Raw genomic sequence first — 14,506 nt, 5'->3', positions numbered from 1 at the left:
AGTGTTTTTTTAAATTAATTTTAATACTTTTTTCTTTATTGATTTTAGAAAGAGAGGAAGGGAGAGGGAGAGAGAGAGAAACATCGATGAGACAGAACATCGATTGGCTGCCTCCCGCACACCCCACACTGGGGATCGGGCTCACAACCCGGGCATGTGTCCTAACTGGGAATTGAACTGGTGACCTCTTAGTGCATGGGTCAATGCTCCACCACTGAGCCACACTGGCTGGGCTTCACAAAGTGTTTTAAACCTTGTACATGCCTAGATCGTTCTAAAAGAAAGGTTACTTCTGATTTGGTACTTGTTATTTGAAATGAATATTTTCAACACAGACATTTTAAAACCATAAACAGATGGAAAACTTCAAAGATAATATATTTTACATGGCAAATAACTAATATTAAAGAATCTAAGTAAAAGATCATCTCAAGCCCTGGCCGGTTTGGCTCAGCGGTTAGAGCGTCGGCCTGCGGTCCTGAGAGACCCGGATTCGGTCCCCGCTAAGGGCGCGTACCTCGGTTGCAGTTTGTCCCTGGCCCTGGTTGGTCGTGCGGGTGGCAGCCACTCGATGTGTCCCTTCACGTCGATGTTTCTCTCTCTCTCTGTTCCTCTCTCTCCCTCCCGCTCTACCTGAACAAAAAATGGAAAAACGTCCTCGGGTGAGGATAAAAAAAAAAAAAAAAAAGATCATCTCAAGATTAGACTTTAAGAAATATGAATTGTCAATGTCAGACCTCAGATTTATGCAATACCTTTAAATTTTTTTTATTTTTCAATTACAGTTAACATTCAATATTATTTTGTGTCAGTTTCATATGTACAACACAGTTCTTAAGACAATCATATACTTTACAAAGTGTTCCTCCGATATTACTAGTACCTAACTAGCACCATAGTTATTATATACCCTATGCTATACTTCACATCCCCATGATTATTTGTAACTACCAGCTTGCACTTCTTAATCCCTTCACCTTTTTCACACAGTTCCCTCTGACAACCATCAGTCTGTTCTATGTCTATGAGTATGTTTGTTTGTTTATATTGTTCTTTAGCTTCTACATATAAGTGAAATCATATGGTATTTGTCTTTCTCTGACATTTGGTATTTGTTTTTTCCTTAGCATAATATCCTCTAGGTCCACTCATACTGTTGCAAATGGTAAGATTTCATTATTTTTTATTGCCTAGTAATATTTCATTATATATACACACACCACCACCACTTTTTTATCCACTCGTCTATTGGTGGGCACTTGCGTTGCTTCCATAGCTTGGATATTGTAAATAACAACACAATGGACATAGGGGTGCACATATTCTTTCGAATTAGTGTTTTGGGTTTCTTCAAATGTATACCCAGAAGAGGAATCACTGGATCATAAGGTAGTCCCATTTTTAATCTTTTTAGAAACCTCCATAATGTTTCCTCTAGTGGCTATGCAATACATAATTTAAAGCAAAATTGAAAAATCTGTGTAAGAGCCCTTAAATATAAGGAGGCTTTGCATGTAATGACCACCTGTGAATAGAATTAGGCTTCTTCATCTATAAGTGTTACCATTAAGCTTACTTACCTTAATTTTATTCTCTTCCAACAAGTATGTGGCCATAGATTTTGAAATGATTTCAAAGAAAAACCATGAGTACTAAAATAAACAAATAAATAAAATCAATCTTTAATAATTACCTAAATCTTTGAAGCTTATCAAAGTTTAACAAATCCATATGGGTCTTGTCTCTAACTTGAATAACATTTTAAAGTGATTCCAATTCACAATAAAAGTTCCACAGAATACATGCAAATGGTGTAGGCAAAAAAGTAATGTACCTCAGAGTCAACTGTGAGGTACAAATGGGCTTTTGGTAAGAATATTTGCCTAGTGGAAAAAGATGTTTTAACATTGACATTGTTTTGAATTTCCTACACATGGTGATAAGAGCAAACAAACTTTTAGTTTGTTTTACTATTGCTTTTAAATTCTGTACAAACAGTAAATCTCATGATTGCCTGTACCCAGTAGGGGACCCAACCCTGCCCTTGGTATAACATTGGGGCTAGCTCATGTAGCATAGATGGTGGCCTACATACTGTAATTTAAAGGGTACAGAGAAGCCTCAAACAGACATATCCTAAGATACCTGAAATTGAAATTCTACCATTAACAACAGAAATTGTAAAAATAATGACAATAATAACAGCCACCATTTGAGTGCCTATTAAATGCCAGAAATGATGTCTTAAATTGTTGCTTGTATTTTAGAAATAAGGGATTGAAACTCAGAGATGCTAAATAACAGCCCCAGGTCACAGAACTATTAAGTGGTGGATATATAAGTTTAACCCAGGTCTACCCGATCCAAAATTATTTGTATTACACATTCAACTGAGGGCAGGGGGTGCATGAGGAGGTTGAAGAGAATAACATTCTGGAGAACCTGAGGAAAAAGAATGCATGAGCAAAGTGACAAGGAAAGTGAGGGTCACGTGAGAACATGATGAAAGACTAGAACTGAAATGGGAGGGTATATCTCTAGTTGCTTTTTCCCCCTGTTGCATCATGTTTCCTTACCTTTAGCATTTTGTTTATTGCTAAAAAGTCTGCAGACTGTTTCAATATTGCTATCATTGTAGTAGCCAGAGTTTCATGTATTAGCTGGGCCTGGGGAGCACTTGGTTTTTCAGATCGAAAGCTATACTACAAATAAAGAAAGAATTTCTTTATTAAATTTAAATTAAAGAAAGAACCATAAGACAAAATTCTCACACAAAGTAAACTGCTCACAAAATAAGTTTATTCCACAAACCTTTATGAAGGATCTTAAATAATTATCCAAGCCTTCTTCGTGACACTTGGATACAATATGTAACAGAACCCTGAAACAACATTCACAAAAGTCAGCATGTCAGGCTACAATTACCATAGTTTGACTGTTAGATAAGATCACCATATCTAACACTAAAAATACCCATCACTGCCTGAATAATTAAAGGTGAAATGATTGTATAAGATGTAATGGTAGTTTGCATCTAATTGCTTTCCCAAAAAAAGGACATTTTATTTTCGCAACCGAGATGTTTCACCTACTTTTTAAATCTCTGTATATGTTTGAAGTATGGTCATAGCTACTATATAGTAAAAGATGTTGAATGAGCCCTGGCCAGTCTGGCTCAGCGGTTAGAGTGTCGGTCTGCAGACCAATGAGTCACGGGTCTGATTCCAGTAAAGGACATGTACCTTGGTTGAGGTTTATCCCCAGCCCTGGCCAGGGTCCTGCGGGAGGCAACCAGTCAATGTCTCTCTCTCACATCAATGTTTTTCTTTCTTTCTCTCTCTCTCTTCCTCTCTTCCTCTCTCTCTCTTTCTCCCCTCCCCACTCCACTCTATCTGAAGATAAATTAAAAAAAAAATCCTCAGGTGAGGATTGGAAAAAAAAAAAGATGTTGAGTGAGGTAAATATTAAAATTCCCTCTAATGAGAAGATAAGAGATTAGCAATGGTTCTCAAACTTTAGCCTGTATCATCAGAATCACCCCAAGGGCAGACTGCTCAGCCTTTCTCCCATAGTTTCTGATTTTTTAAGTCTGGAGTGAAGTTCAATGATTATCACTTTAAATAAGTTCCCAGGTGATACTGATGCTGCTGATCTGGGAATCACATTTTAAGAACCCCTGGACAAGAATGCTTCTTAAATTTCCAACCAGAGTATTCCCAATAGCAAGCGGAGAAGAGAAACCAGTGTGCAGGTGTGCTAGCCTGAGTCCTGATGGTGGCAACAGCAGAAGCAGCAAGACCAGAAACATCCAGCGCTGAGCTCATGATTTTTTTTTTTGTCTCCTGTTTGAATTTCAAAATTTTGGTGCATTTTGTTTACAACATAACCATATTTGTTTCATATAAAAATAACACTCCTTTACCTTTTCAAGTAAAAATGGATGGCTTAGGGCCACTCTGTCCAATGTATTTGAGCCACCAGCCACAAGTGGATATATAAGTTTAAATGGAACACAAAAAAGAGTCAGTTTGTCAGTTACACAAGCCACATTTCATGTGCTCAATAGCTAAATGTGGCTAATGGCTGTCATATTGGACAGCACAAGTATAGTAGTACATTTCCACAATTAGAGAAAGTTCTATTGGACAATACTGGTCAAGCGCAGTTCTCGCCCGGCTGGTGTGGCTCAATGAAGTGAGCGCCGTCCCATTGACGAGAGTTCCTGGTTCGATTCCCGGTCAGGGCACATGCCTGGGTTGCAAGCTTGATCCCCAGTAGGCAGCCAATCAATGTTTCTCTCTCACATTGATGTTTCTATCTCTCTCTCCCTTCCTCTTTCTAAAAAAAATCAATATAAACATATTTTTTTTAAAAAAGAGCAATGGTTCTCAGACTCTGTTGCATTATGGAATCACCTGGGAAACTTAAAAAAAATAATAATGTTAAGTTCTACTGCCAGAGATTCTGGTTTAATTGGTATAAAGTGTATCTAGCAGAGGGATTTTTAAAAGCTCCCCAGGTGATTCTACCATGCAGTACAGTGTTAGAACCCCTGGTCAAGGAAACAGTAAGTTTATCCAATGGCTTACGGTACCATCAATCCCTGGGGATACAATTTCCCTCATCTGGGAAACATGAAACTAAACAAAACTGATATTAAATTTCTGATTTTTGGGTTCTTGTTTGGAAGATCAATTTATACTTAAAATGAAGAAATGTAAAAGGAAACAAAAGTTGTTTCTTGATATTACAAGACAAACTCACATGGTGCAGTTGATAGGAACGTCATCTTCATGGGTCATATTTGTGAGAACTCTGAAGAGTTGCATAAGAATTACAGGTAGAAACTGTATCATGACTTGGATCTCCATGGCATGTAAACACTAAAATAAGTCAGTATTAGTCATGAAAACAGAAATATGATATAACTTACAAATGTGAAACAACAAAAAATTAAGTAATGAGAAATATTCACTAGAACATAAACTCATTTGAATGTGAGCTTCATGGAATAGGGGACTTTGTCAACTATTTTATCTGCATTTCTACTTTGGCAGTCAGGTCTTCTTAGTATATTTACTAGTAAATACCTTCCTGAAGATAACAAGTATTACTGAGATAAACAGGTTTTGGAATAAAGACAACTGACTCTTGATAAACCAACACTGAACTGAGGAGAGAGCAGATGCGTTTGGAGGTACTAGAGACACCTACTAGGCCTGAGCACTCAGTAAGCTTTACAAGGGAATGTGGGCTATTAGTTAGTCTGGTGAGAAGTTACGTGGGATTCAATAAAGTATGTTTCTATATATAGTTGGCTTTACACTGGCACCATCTACAGAACTTAGTCAGTTCTGCATTCTAATACCCTCATAATACATTTCTTAAAAGTACTAGCACTGCTTCTAGACATAAGTAGGTTAACATCAAAAAGAAGAAATGTGGCCCGGCCGGGGTGGCTCAGTGGATTGAGCGACGTCCCATGGACTAAATCTGGGTTTGATTACCGGTCAGGGCACATGGCCGGGTTACAGGCTCAATCCCCAGTAAGGGGCGTGCGAGAGGCAGCTGATCAACGTATGTCTTTCACATCGATGTTTCTCTCTCCCTTCCTCTCTCTCTAAAAAATCAATAAAAACATATTTTAAAAAAGAAATGTGTTCATATACACCCAGAAATGATACATGCAGCAGCACAATTTGTAAAGTTTCTTTCTTCTTCCTCTCCTTCTTGCCACATTCATTCATTCACTCATTCATTTACATACTCATTTAGGCAACCAGACAACCAACGAATTGAAAGAAATCTCACTGAGCACCTCCTACTACATCAATTCAATGTTTAGTGCTATGGGAAATACTGAGGTAGATGAGATAAGCCTCTGTGACTAAGGAACTCAATATTTATCTTTCAGACTCCCTAACTTCTGCTTCACCTTACCATCTTTATTCTCACCATCTGTTTTCAGGACAGTGTCATCTATATCTGAGTCACCTCAACAGTGACCTCTTAGATCTCTGTGTAACTTCTCTACAATCAGATATATAAGGCAAGATATTGAGCTCAAGGAGTAATGATCTATCCTTTAAGTTTTTCCTTCCTTCCCCCTCCCCCTTTCTTCTACCCTTACTACCATCATCCCTTTCCATGATCTTCTAACCCATAACCAAAACAGTCTAATAATTTTCTAGTAGGTCTCTGTACAATTTCTCTTTAATCCCAATATACCTAACTCTCATATCCAATTAATCTTCCTCAAATACTCATTACATCATACTACCTCCTGGCAAGATTTTTTTTTTTTTTTTTATCCTCACCCGAGGACATTTTTCCATTTTTTGTTCATATAGAGCGGGAGGGAGAGATAGGAAGAGAGAGAGAGAAACATCGATGTGAAGGGACACATCGAGTGGCTGCCACCTGCATGACCAACCAGGGCCGGGGACAAACTGCAACCGAGGTACATGCCCTTAGCAGGAACCGAACCCGGGTCTCTCTGTACCGCAGGCCGACGCTCCAACCACTGAGCCAAACCAGCCAGGGCCCTCCTGGCAAGATTTTTTTGAAGCCTCTCCATCACCAAGGAGAGTGGGTCTCAGTGGTCACTTTGCCCCCTCCCCCCAGGACATCTGGTAATGTCTAGAGACATTTTGTGTCATCACTACTGGGGGTGCTACTGACATTTAGTGGGTAGAGGCCAGGGATATTGCTAAACATCCTACAAAGCACAGGACAGCTCATTACAACAAATAATTATCCTGCCCAAAATGTCAATAAGTACCAAGATTAAGAAACTCTGACCTAGGATATTAAGTCCATGTTACTTAAGACTCAACCTACATTTTTAGCCTTAACACTCATCTTTCTTCACAAGACCAAACTGGTATCTTTAACTGCTCCTTGAATACATGTATCACATGCATTCCTACTTTCGTGCATTTGTTCACAGTTTCTATCCAAATTTTGGCTCCAAGTCAACTTCAAACCTCCACTTCCATGAAGTCATTTGTTCACTCATTCAACAGAGGTACACTGAATGAGCTTCCAATTGTCAAGCACATCTAAAGAAAACATGGTTCCTACCACCAAGCCATTCCCAGTCTATAAGGGAAAAAGACATGGAACTAAATCAGTACAACACAAACAACAAAGAGTACAATAGTGGTATATACAAAATGCACAAAGGAAGCAGCAACTGAATCTGCTGGTGGGCAGGGAATGTCCGAGAGGAGGAAGTTTAAAAGATAAGTGGGATAATGCACAAGAGAAAAGAGATATGGGCATCGCATGCAGAGTTGATCTCCCTGCACCAGTGTTGTTCCTCTGTCATTTATTCTCAAGATTACAGTCAGAGGATTCTTTATAAAAGGCACATTCAATGTCATTTTCCCTTGTGGAAAACAAAACAAAACACCATGAACAAAAAGCTGTCGAGGGCTTCCTATGCCTACAGGACACTGCCTATCCAAATTCATCTCATGCTATCCTCTCCCCTCACTGCTCACTGTGCTCTAGCTGCACTGTCTTTTCTTTTTCTTTTTGTTCTTCAAACATGCCATCACAAGGGGTTTACACCTGCTGCAATATCGTTACCCTTTAACACAGCATTATCACCTATGTTTTTCTTCCTCTCATCAGTCTCTTTTCAGCTTAATACATCATCTCCTCAGAAAGGCCTTCCCTGACAGCTCTATCTATATAGTTGTACCTTGCCACTTTGCGCTTCAACTTTCACGGCTTCACTCTATCATGTTTTTTTCTAATACCATACCATATTTGAAAAAACCGTAATAGAGTGAAGCTGCGAAAGCCAAAGTGCGAAATGGTGAGGGACGACTGGTATAAATAAAGAATCCCACTTGGCGAAAATTCATTTATCTCGGTAGAGTCTGGAGCTGATTAACTGCGATAAACGAGGGCCAACTGTACTGCATTCCTGGTCATGTGAGATCTCATTAACCTGTTCTATTTTATTCACAGCACTATTCTCTATCTAAAATCACTTACTCAGGTCTGTCAGCCTGTGGACCAAAGAGTTGCGGGTTCGATTCCGGTCAAGGGCACATGCCTCAGTTTCGGTTTGGTCCCCGACCCTGGTCCAGGTCATGAGGGAGGCAACCAACTGATATGTCTCTCTCACATCAATGTTTCTCTCTCTCTCTCTCTCTCCCTGTCTGCCTCCCACTCTGTCTGAAAATGAATGGAAAAATATCCTTTGGTGAGGATTTAAAAAATAAATAAAATTACTCAGTTATAGCCTCTCTACGCCAACTACCACAGGTATGTTATTGGATCTATTCCCCATTATATTCCCAGCACCCAGTACACTATCTGGCCCATAGTAGGTGCTCAATATTTGACAAATGACTAAATAAATAAAAAAATACTGCTTTGGACTATCATTTGTACTGCTGACTTCTATTCTCATTTAACTTATGTGCGTACTGTCTCTCCAATTAGGCAGTAAGATCTCTATGGACAATGACCCTAACTTATTCTTCTACACAAGCCCCACAGCATCTAAGGAAATATTAAATCCTTGATAAGAACTCAACAGGTAGTTGTTAATCATATGGCATTTCACTCACTGCCACTAGAGGGAGAGCACAGGTAACAAATGTCAAAAATTTCAATAAATACAAATATGAGTACTTTCTTCTTTCTGTTTTAAGAATAACTAACACTGTATGAAAATGATGTCCTGCTCCATTCCAATCTGTAAAAAACCTTTACAAAGCTTCCCCACTGGAGAAACACTCAAAGATCTTAATAGACTAAGCATTCATTTATCCACAGAGCTGGAGTTCTAAACATTACCTGAGGAAAGGATTTGAAAGTTAGATTATTAATAGACTTCTTAGTGATAATTAACAATAATAGCTACCATGTGTCAACTGTGTCCCTGCTTCTCTCCTGTCAGTATATTTCAATATGACAGTCAGAATATTTTAAAAACCAAAGTCACAGGATGCCACTCCTCTATTCAAAGCCTTTGCAAGGTTTCCCATCTCATTCAGGGTACAATTCAAACTCCTAATCATGGTTTATGAGGCCTTAACCCAACCAGCTTGCCCAGATACCTTTCCAATGTGACAGCCTATCACTCTGTGGGTCAGCAACAATGAAATTCCTACTGTCCTTTGAATGCACCAAGCAAGCTCCTCGGGGCCTTTGTACTTGCTGTTCCCAGCTCTCTCTCAGAAATCCACATAGCTGGTGCCATTTCCTTTAGGTCTCTGTCAAATGTCACTTTACCAAAGAGATTTTCTCTGATACTATATCTTTAAGAGGGACCTCTTATCATCCTTTATTCTCCTTCACTAAGATTTGGTTTGCTTTATAGCACTTATTACTACCAGACACAACATATATATATTTAGTTGTTTATTTGTTTATTGTCCATCTGCCTTCACAAGAAAGCAAGCTCTTTGACAATAGGGACATTGCTTTCTTCACTTACATTCCCAATGTTGAGGACAGAGAGAGAGGAAGTACTTAAGAAATAAGTGTGGAATAAATTACTACTACATGGCAGATACCTTATCTTGCTTCGGCCTCACAACCACCCTACAAGTTGGCATTATTGTTATTTTTGTGAGAAAGATGAAGAAACAAAGGCTTCAAAAAGTGAAGTAACTTGGCCAAGGTTAATCACAAAGCTGGTAAGTCACAGATCTGGGATACAAACTCAGTCTGTGATTCTAGAATCCATCCATGTCATACTACCTCTCTAAAAGAACATTTTTGTTTCCTGAGAATATCATTAAGCAATAACATAGGTTCAAAGGGAAATCCAATAGAGGTTTCATTTAAAAATCAAAATTCCACCTGGCTTGTGTGGCTCAGAGGATTGAGAGTCGTCCCATGGACTGAGAGGTCTCGGTTCGATTCCCGGTCAGGGCACATGCTGGGGTTTCGGACTCAATCCCCAGTAGGGGGCATACAGGAGGCAGCTGATCATGTTTTTCTCTCTCTCCCTTCCCCTCTCTCTAAAAAAATCAATAAAGACATATTTTTAAAAAATAAAAATTCCTCAGACTAACCGTGGCTGACCTAATAAAGGAACAAGCAGAGAAAGAGTCACTGTCAGCTAGGTCTTATGACATGAACTTGAGTCCTAGCATGCTAAATGAAGTCTTGTGTTCTCAATACATTTGATAAATATGGTATTTCTTAAGATCCTCTCCTATGTAACATGCCAAAACTACGTTTCTTTGGTTGATGACAGTCTTATATGCATGGACATTCACATTTTATTTCATGCAAAATGATTGTTTCTCCTGGCCCTTTTCCCCACAGCATTTTCCACCTTTCCTGGGCTAGTCAGCAGGAAGACAAAAGACCTGAAAAATCGATTTCTGGAACTAAAATAACCATTGTCATGAGATTTTTCCACAAGATGTTATCAAATTCTGGCTATAACACTTTCATTCTAATGAAGTAGCTCTGCTTCTAAACAGTCGCTTGATGGAAAAGTACATAACAGAAAGTGTTCTCTTGAGGATATAGTGTCCAAAGTATTTTAAAGTGTTAGTTTGACCCCCTCTCCCATCAAAATGTGGCAACAGAAAGACATCAGTCAGAAACAAACCTTTCACAGAAAGATGCTGTTCATTTACCTTTAAATATTTAATGAGTTCCCCTGGAACTTCTTTCAAGCCTGACTGAATCAGCTGGCAATGATGGAAGAATTTGTGCACATGTAGATCCTGAAAAACAGATGGACACAGCCACATGAAATGTGATTCATTACCCTCAAATGCAGGCTCTGCCTTCTCCCTCCTCCTGCATCTTGCAAACCTATTTATCCAGGTATTCTAATGCCCAGACTCGGCAGCTGCAGCCACCAACGTGTGTCCATGTCCCATGGGCTTTTTGACCATCCATCACACAAAGCAGCAAGACCAGGTACATTCAGCATGTATCTGAGCACATCAGGTAGGCCACAACTTACACCCAACTAGTCAATACTCCTTTAATTCATTTTTTGATTGTTAGTATAGTCTCTGAAGTTGGGTTGCTTCTACATTTTAATGAAATGAGCAGGAACAGAGGTGGGAACCGAGGTGAAGCAGATAGCAGCACTGAATTATCAGAATAACAGTGCCCAAGTTATCACGGCACTTTACTGGCAAGTGAGTTCAGCTGTTCTCTATGAAATCAGCATACACTGATTTTGTGGACAACACAGGCTAAATCAGGAACTGGAATAACAAAATTTAGATTTTGACCTTATTCCTCTAATTATTACTTGTGTGATCTTGAGTAAATCACCTAACCTGACTGACCCTGTTTCTTCATGTATAAAATGGTGGCGTGGGCAGAGGGAAGTAAGAAGAAATTTAAGAAGCCACATCAAGGAACACAGATGTCTTCTTCTCCAGCCAGCCAAACTGTGACTGAGGCTTCCCACAGACATTTGACTGTAATTTCATGGATGCTAAAGCTAAGAGTCAACTGTAGTAACTAGCTAGCCACCCATGATCCACTGACTTCGAATTTCTGTGTTCAACTCCCGTCCAACCAGGAGAAAAGCATCAGACAAATTCTAATAGAAGAGCTTCTCCAAAATACCTACAAGATACCAGTAACTCCTGAAAACTGACAAAGTCATCAAAAGCAATGAAAGTCTGAGAACTTGTCACAGCCAAGGAGATAAGACAACTACATGTATGTGCTGTCCTGGATAGAAACCTGCGACAAAAAAAGAGCATTAATGGGTAACACCTAAGGAAATATGAATAAAGTACAGACCTTAGTTAATTATTATGTATCAATATTGGTTCATTAATTTTAACAAATGTGCCATACTGATATAAGATGTTAATAACAGGAGAAACTAGGTAAAGGGTATACGGGAATGCTGTACTATCCTCACAAATTTTCTGTAAATCTAAAACTGTTAAAAAAAAATAGCCCTGGCTAGTGCGGCTCGGTTGGGCATCATCCTGTGCACCAGTCAGGGTACATGCCTGTGTCTGGCACTCAATCTCCAGTAGGGGGTGCACAGGAGGCAGCCAATTAATGTTCTGCTCTTGCATCGATGTTTCTCTCTCCCTTCTCTCTCTAAAGAAAATCAATAAAAACATTTAAAAATAAATAAATAAAAAGTAACAAAAAATAAAACAGACATAATTCAGATAAAGCCACTTACTTGAGTATAAATGGTAGACTCTAAGTGGCTTTTAATCTTCAACAAAGGCTTTGCACCATCTACCCACTTAATATCCACGCTGGATTGCTGGGAACAGAAAATACACACATGAGTTTCTATAATATAGCAATGAGCAACATATCACAGTTTTTTGCATTTCAATTTTTTCCCTCAAAAAATAAATGTGTTAGATTCACCAAAGGGAAGTATTGGGTAAAATAAGCTGCCTTTAGAATAAATGTATCCTAGATCATTTTGAATTTCCAATCCTTCTCAGGCTGATCGTTTTACAAGTACATTAAAAAATGAATTACGAGCCCTGGCCGGTTTGGCTCAGCGGTTAGAGCGTCGGCCTGCAGTCCAGAGAGACCAGGGTTTGGTTCCCGCTAAGGGCATGTGCTTCAGTTGCAGTTCATCCCCAGCCCTGGTTGGGTCATGTGGGTGGCAGCCACTCGATGTGTCCCTTTCACATCAATGTTTCTCTCTCTCTCTTCCTCTCTCTCCCTCCCACTCTATCTGAATAAAAAATGGAAAAATGTCCTTGGGTGAGGATAAAAAAAATGAATTATGAAATAAATATATCTTTTAAAATGATGCACAAAAAGCCAAACCCCAGTTTTTAAGACTGTTATCAGAATCAACAGACATGAGGTTACTTTGTCAGATTGTTATAAAAGTTTCTAATCATTCAAATGAATGATTTTCCATACATAACTTTACTGTGAACCAGCAGCAGTGCTCAGACTATACCTTGAGTTGCTATCAACTGGACCAAACTATCAACTAGGCCAACAGAATTCTACTTTTTCAACATTTCATCATGATTACTTCAACAAATGCAGATATTTTCCTACCCTTCTTGATTCTGCATCATTCAGGTTCAAGTAGCCTGGGGGAAGATTGGCAGAAACTGGAAGCTGCTGCTCAAATGTGATGATTCTACCATCCTTCAGCAAAGGTACCCAGGCAAAGCCAACTGCCAAGACAATGATTACCATGAGAAACAAAATCACACATACAATTAGCTACACAAATTTCTGAGTTCTAGGGAGCAGGACAGGGTGGTCATGTTTCCAGGGGTGTGCATGTGGGAGTCCAGGTGTTGGGTATCTCAGTACTGGGGAAGGAACAATGAGTTTGGGTCAATTCCTAACCCCAGTATGACCACTAACAAGTTATTTACTTTATTCCCTTAACTATAAAAATTAGAACAACAACAGATAGGTCTTTCTATCTAATAGTTACAGGGAGACCAAAGTGAGATAATGTATGAAAACACTTTAAAACATGAAAAGTGCATCAATATCATTATCTTTACATTTTGGGGATAATTTTGGGAAGACTTATTTTTTAATAATTCGATTTCTCTTATCTATCCTTACTAATAGTGCAATCCCCTATCTGAGTCTATCTCAGACAGCAATTACCAGGGTCCAAAATTTCTTATAGCAACCCTAGGGAAAGGGACTATGAAAGATTCAAGGTTGTATTCCATATTTACACAAGGCAGTATTTGGCTGGGCAGCTTTCCTCATTACAGATGAAAGAGGTATAGTAGGAGAACGCAGTCAGGGAATAGTGTTTACAACCTGAATCCACTGAAAGATTTCCCCCAGCCTGTACGTTTCTTAACAGTTCTACCCAAAAGAGCCTCTTGGCTTTGTATTAGAAAACTCATCATGTTCTAGCTAAAACGGCCAGAACCATCTGTGTCAGTATTTCCATTATAGAGATTACTCTGGACTTCAAGTGTTTATAATTCAGTCGTAAAAAGATTGCTCTGGACAAAGTTTTGGCATTTGAAAGGGGGTGTTGGCTAGAGAGCACCTTTTATTTATTTTTATTTTTCTGTTTTTTTTTTAATTAATTTATTTTTGTTACAGATGTTTCTCCTTTCTCCTCCCTAGACACCTTCCTTCTGATCCCCCCCCCCCCCAGCATTGTTGTCTATGTCCATTGGTTATTTATATATGCATTTAAAGGCATTGCTTTCCCATTCTTAAAAATTATTTATATGAGCCCTGGCTGGTTTGGCTCAGCAGTTAGAGCGTCAGCCTGCGGTCCAGAGAGACCCGGGTTCAGTTCCCGCTAAGGGCACGTATCTCGGTTGCAGTTTGTCCCCGGCCCTGGTTGGTAGTGCGGGTGGAAGCCACTCGATGTGTGCCTTTCACGTCGATGTTTCTCTCTCTCTCTCTCTCTCTCTCTCTCTCTCTCTCTCTCTCTCTCTCTTTCTCTCTCTCTCTCTCTCCCTCCCTCCGTCCCTCTCTCTCTCTCTCTCTCCCTCTCCTTCTCCCTCTCCCTCTCTCTCCCTCCTACTCTATCTGAACAAAAAACAGAAAAATGTCCTCGGGT

The 14,506-nt window shown here is 39.3% G+C and overlaps 1 protein-coding gene across 8 annotated transcripts in view; it reads right to left on the bottom strand.

The window, feature by feature from the left end:
- Positions 1-14,506, bottom strand: part of DOCK11 (dedicator of cytokinesis 11) — a 218,800-nt gene that overhangs the window by 94,637 nt on the left and 109,657 nt on the right. For all 8 annotated transcript variants that reach the window (XM_036270311.1, XM_036270309.1, XM_036270310.1 and 5 more), the window contains 7 exons: positions 13,009-13,130; positions 12,155-12,241; positions 10,620-10,709; positions 4,765-4,883; positions 2,812-2,881; positions 2,577-2,702; positions 1,581-1,652 (listed from right to left, as the gene is read on the bottom strand). In XM_036270311.1, the coding sequence (XP_036126204.1) occupies positions 1,581-1,652; positions 2,577-2,702; positions 2,812-2,881; positions 4,765-4,883; positions 10,620-10,709; positions 12,155-12,241; positions 13,009-13,130 (686 nt within the window). The remainder of the gene's footprint in view (positions 1-1,580; positions 1,653-2,576; positions 2,703-2,811; positions 2,882-4,764; positions 4,884-10,619; positions 10,710-12,154; positions 12,242-13,008; positions 13,131-14,506) is intronic.

Source organism: Molossus molossus, unplaced genomic scaffold (genome assembly GCF_014108415.1).
Source record: "Molossus molossus isolate mMolMol1 unplaced genomic scaffold, mMolMol1.p scaffold_m16_p_2, whole genome shotgun sequence".
NCBI lineage: Eukaryota > Metazoa > Chordata > Mammalia > Chiroptera > Molossidae > Molossus > Molossus molossus.
This window is presented reverse-complemented; position numbering and strand designations above follow the sequence as displayed.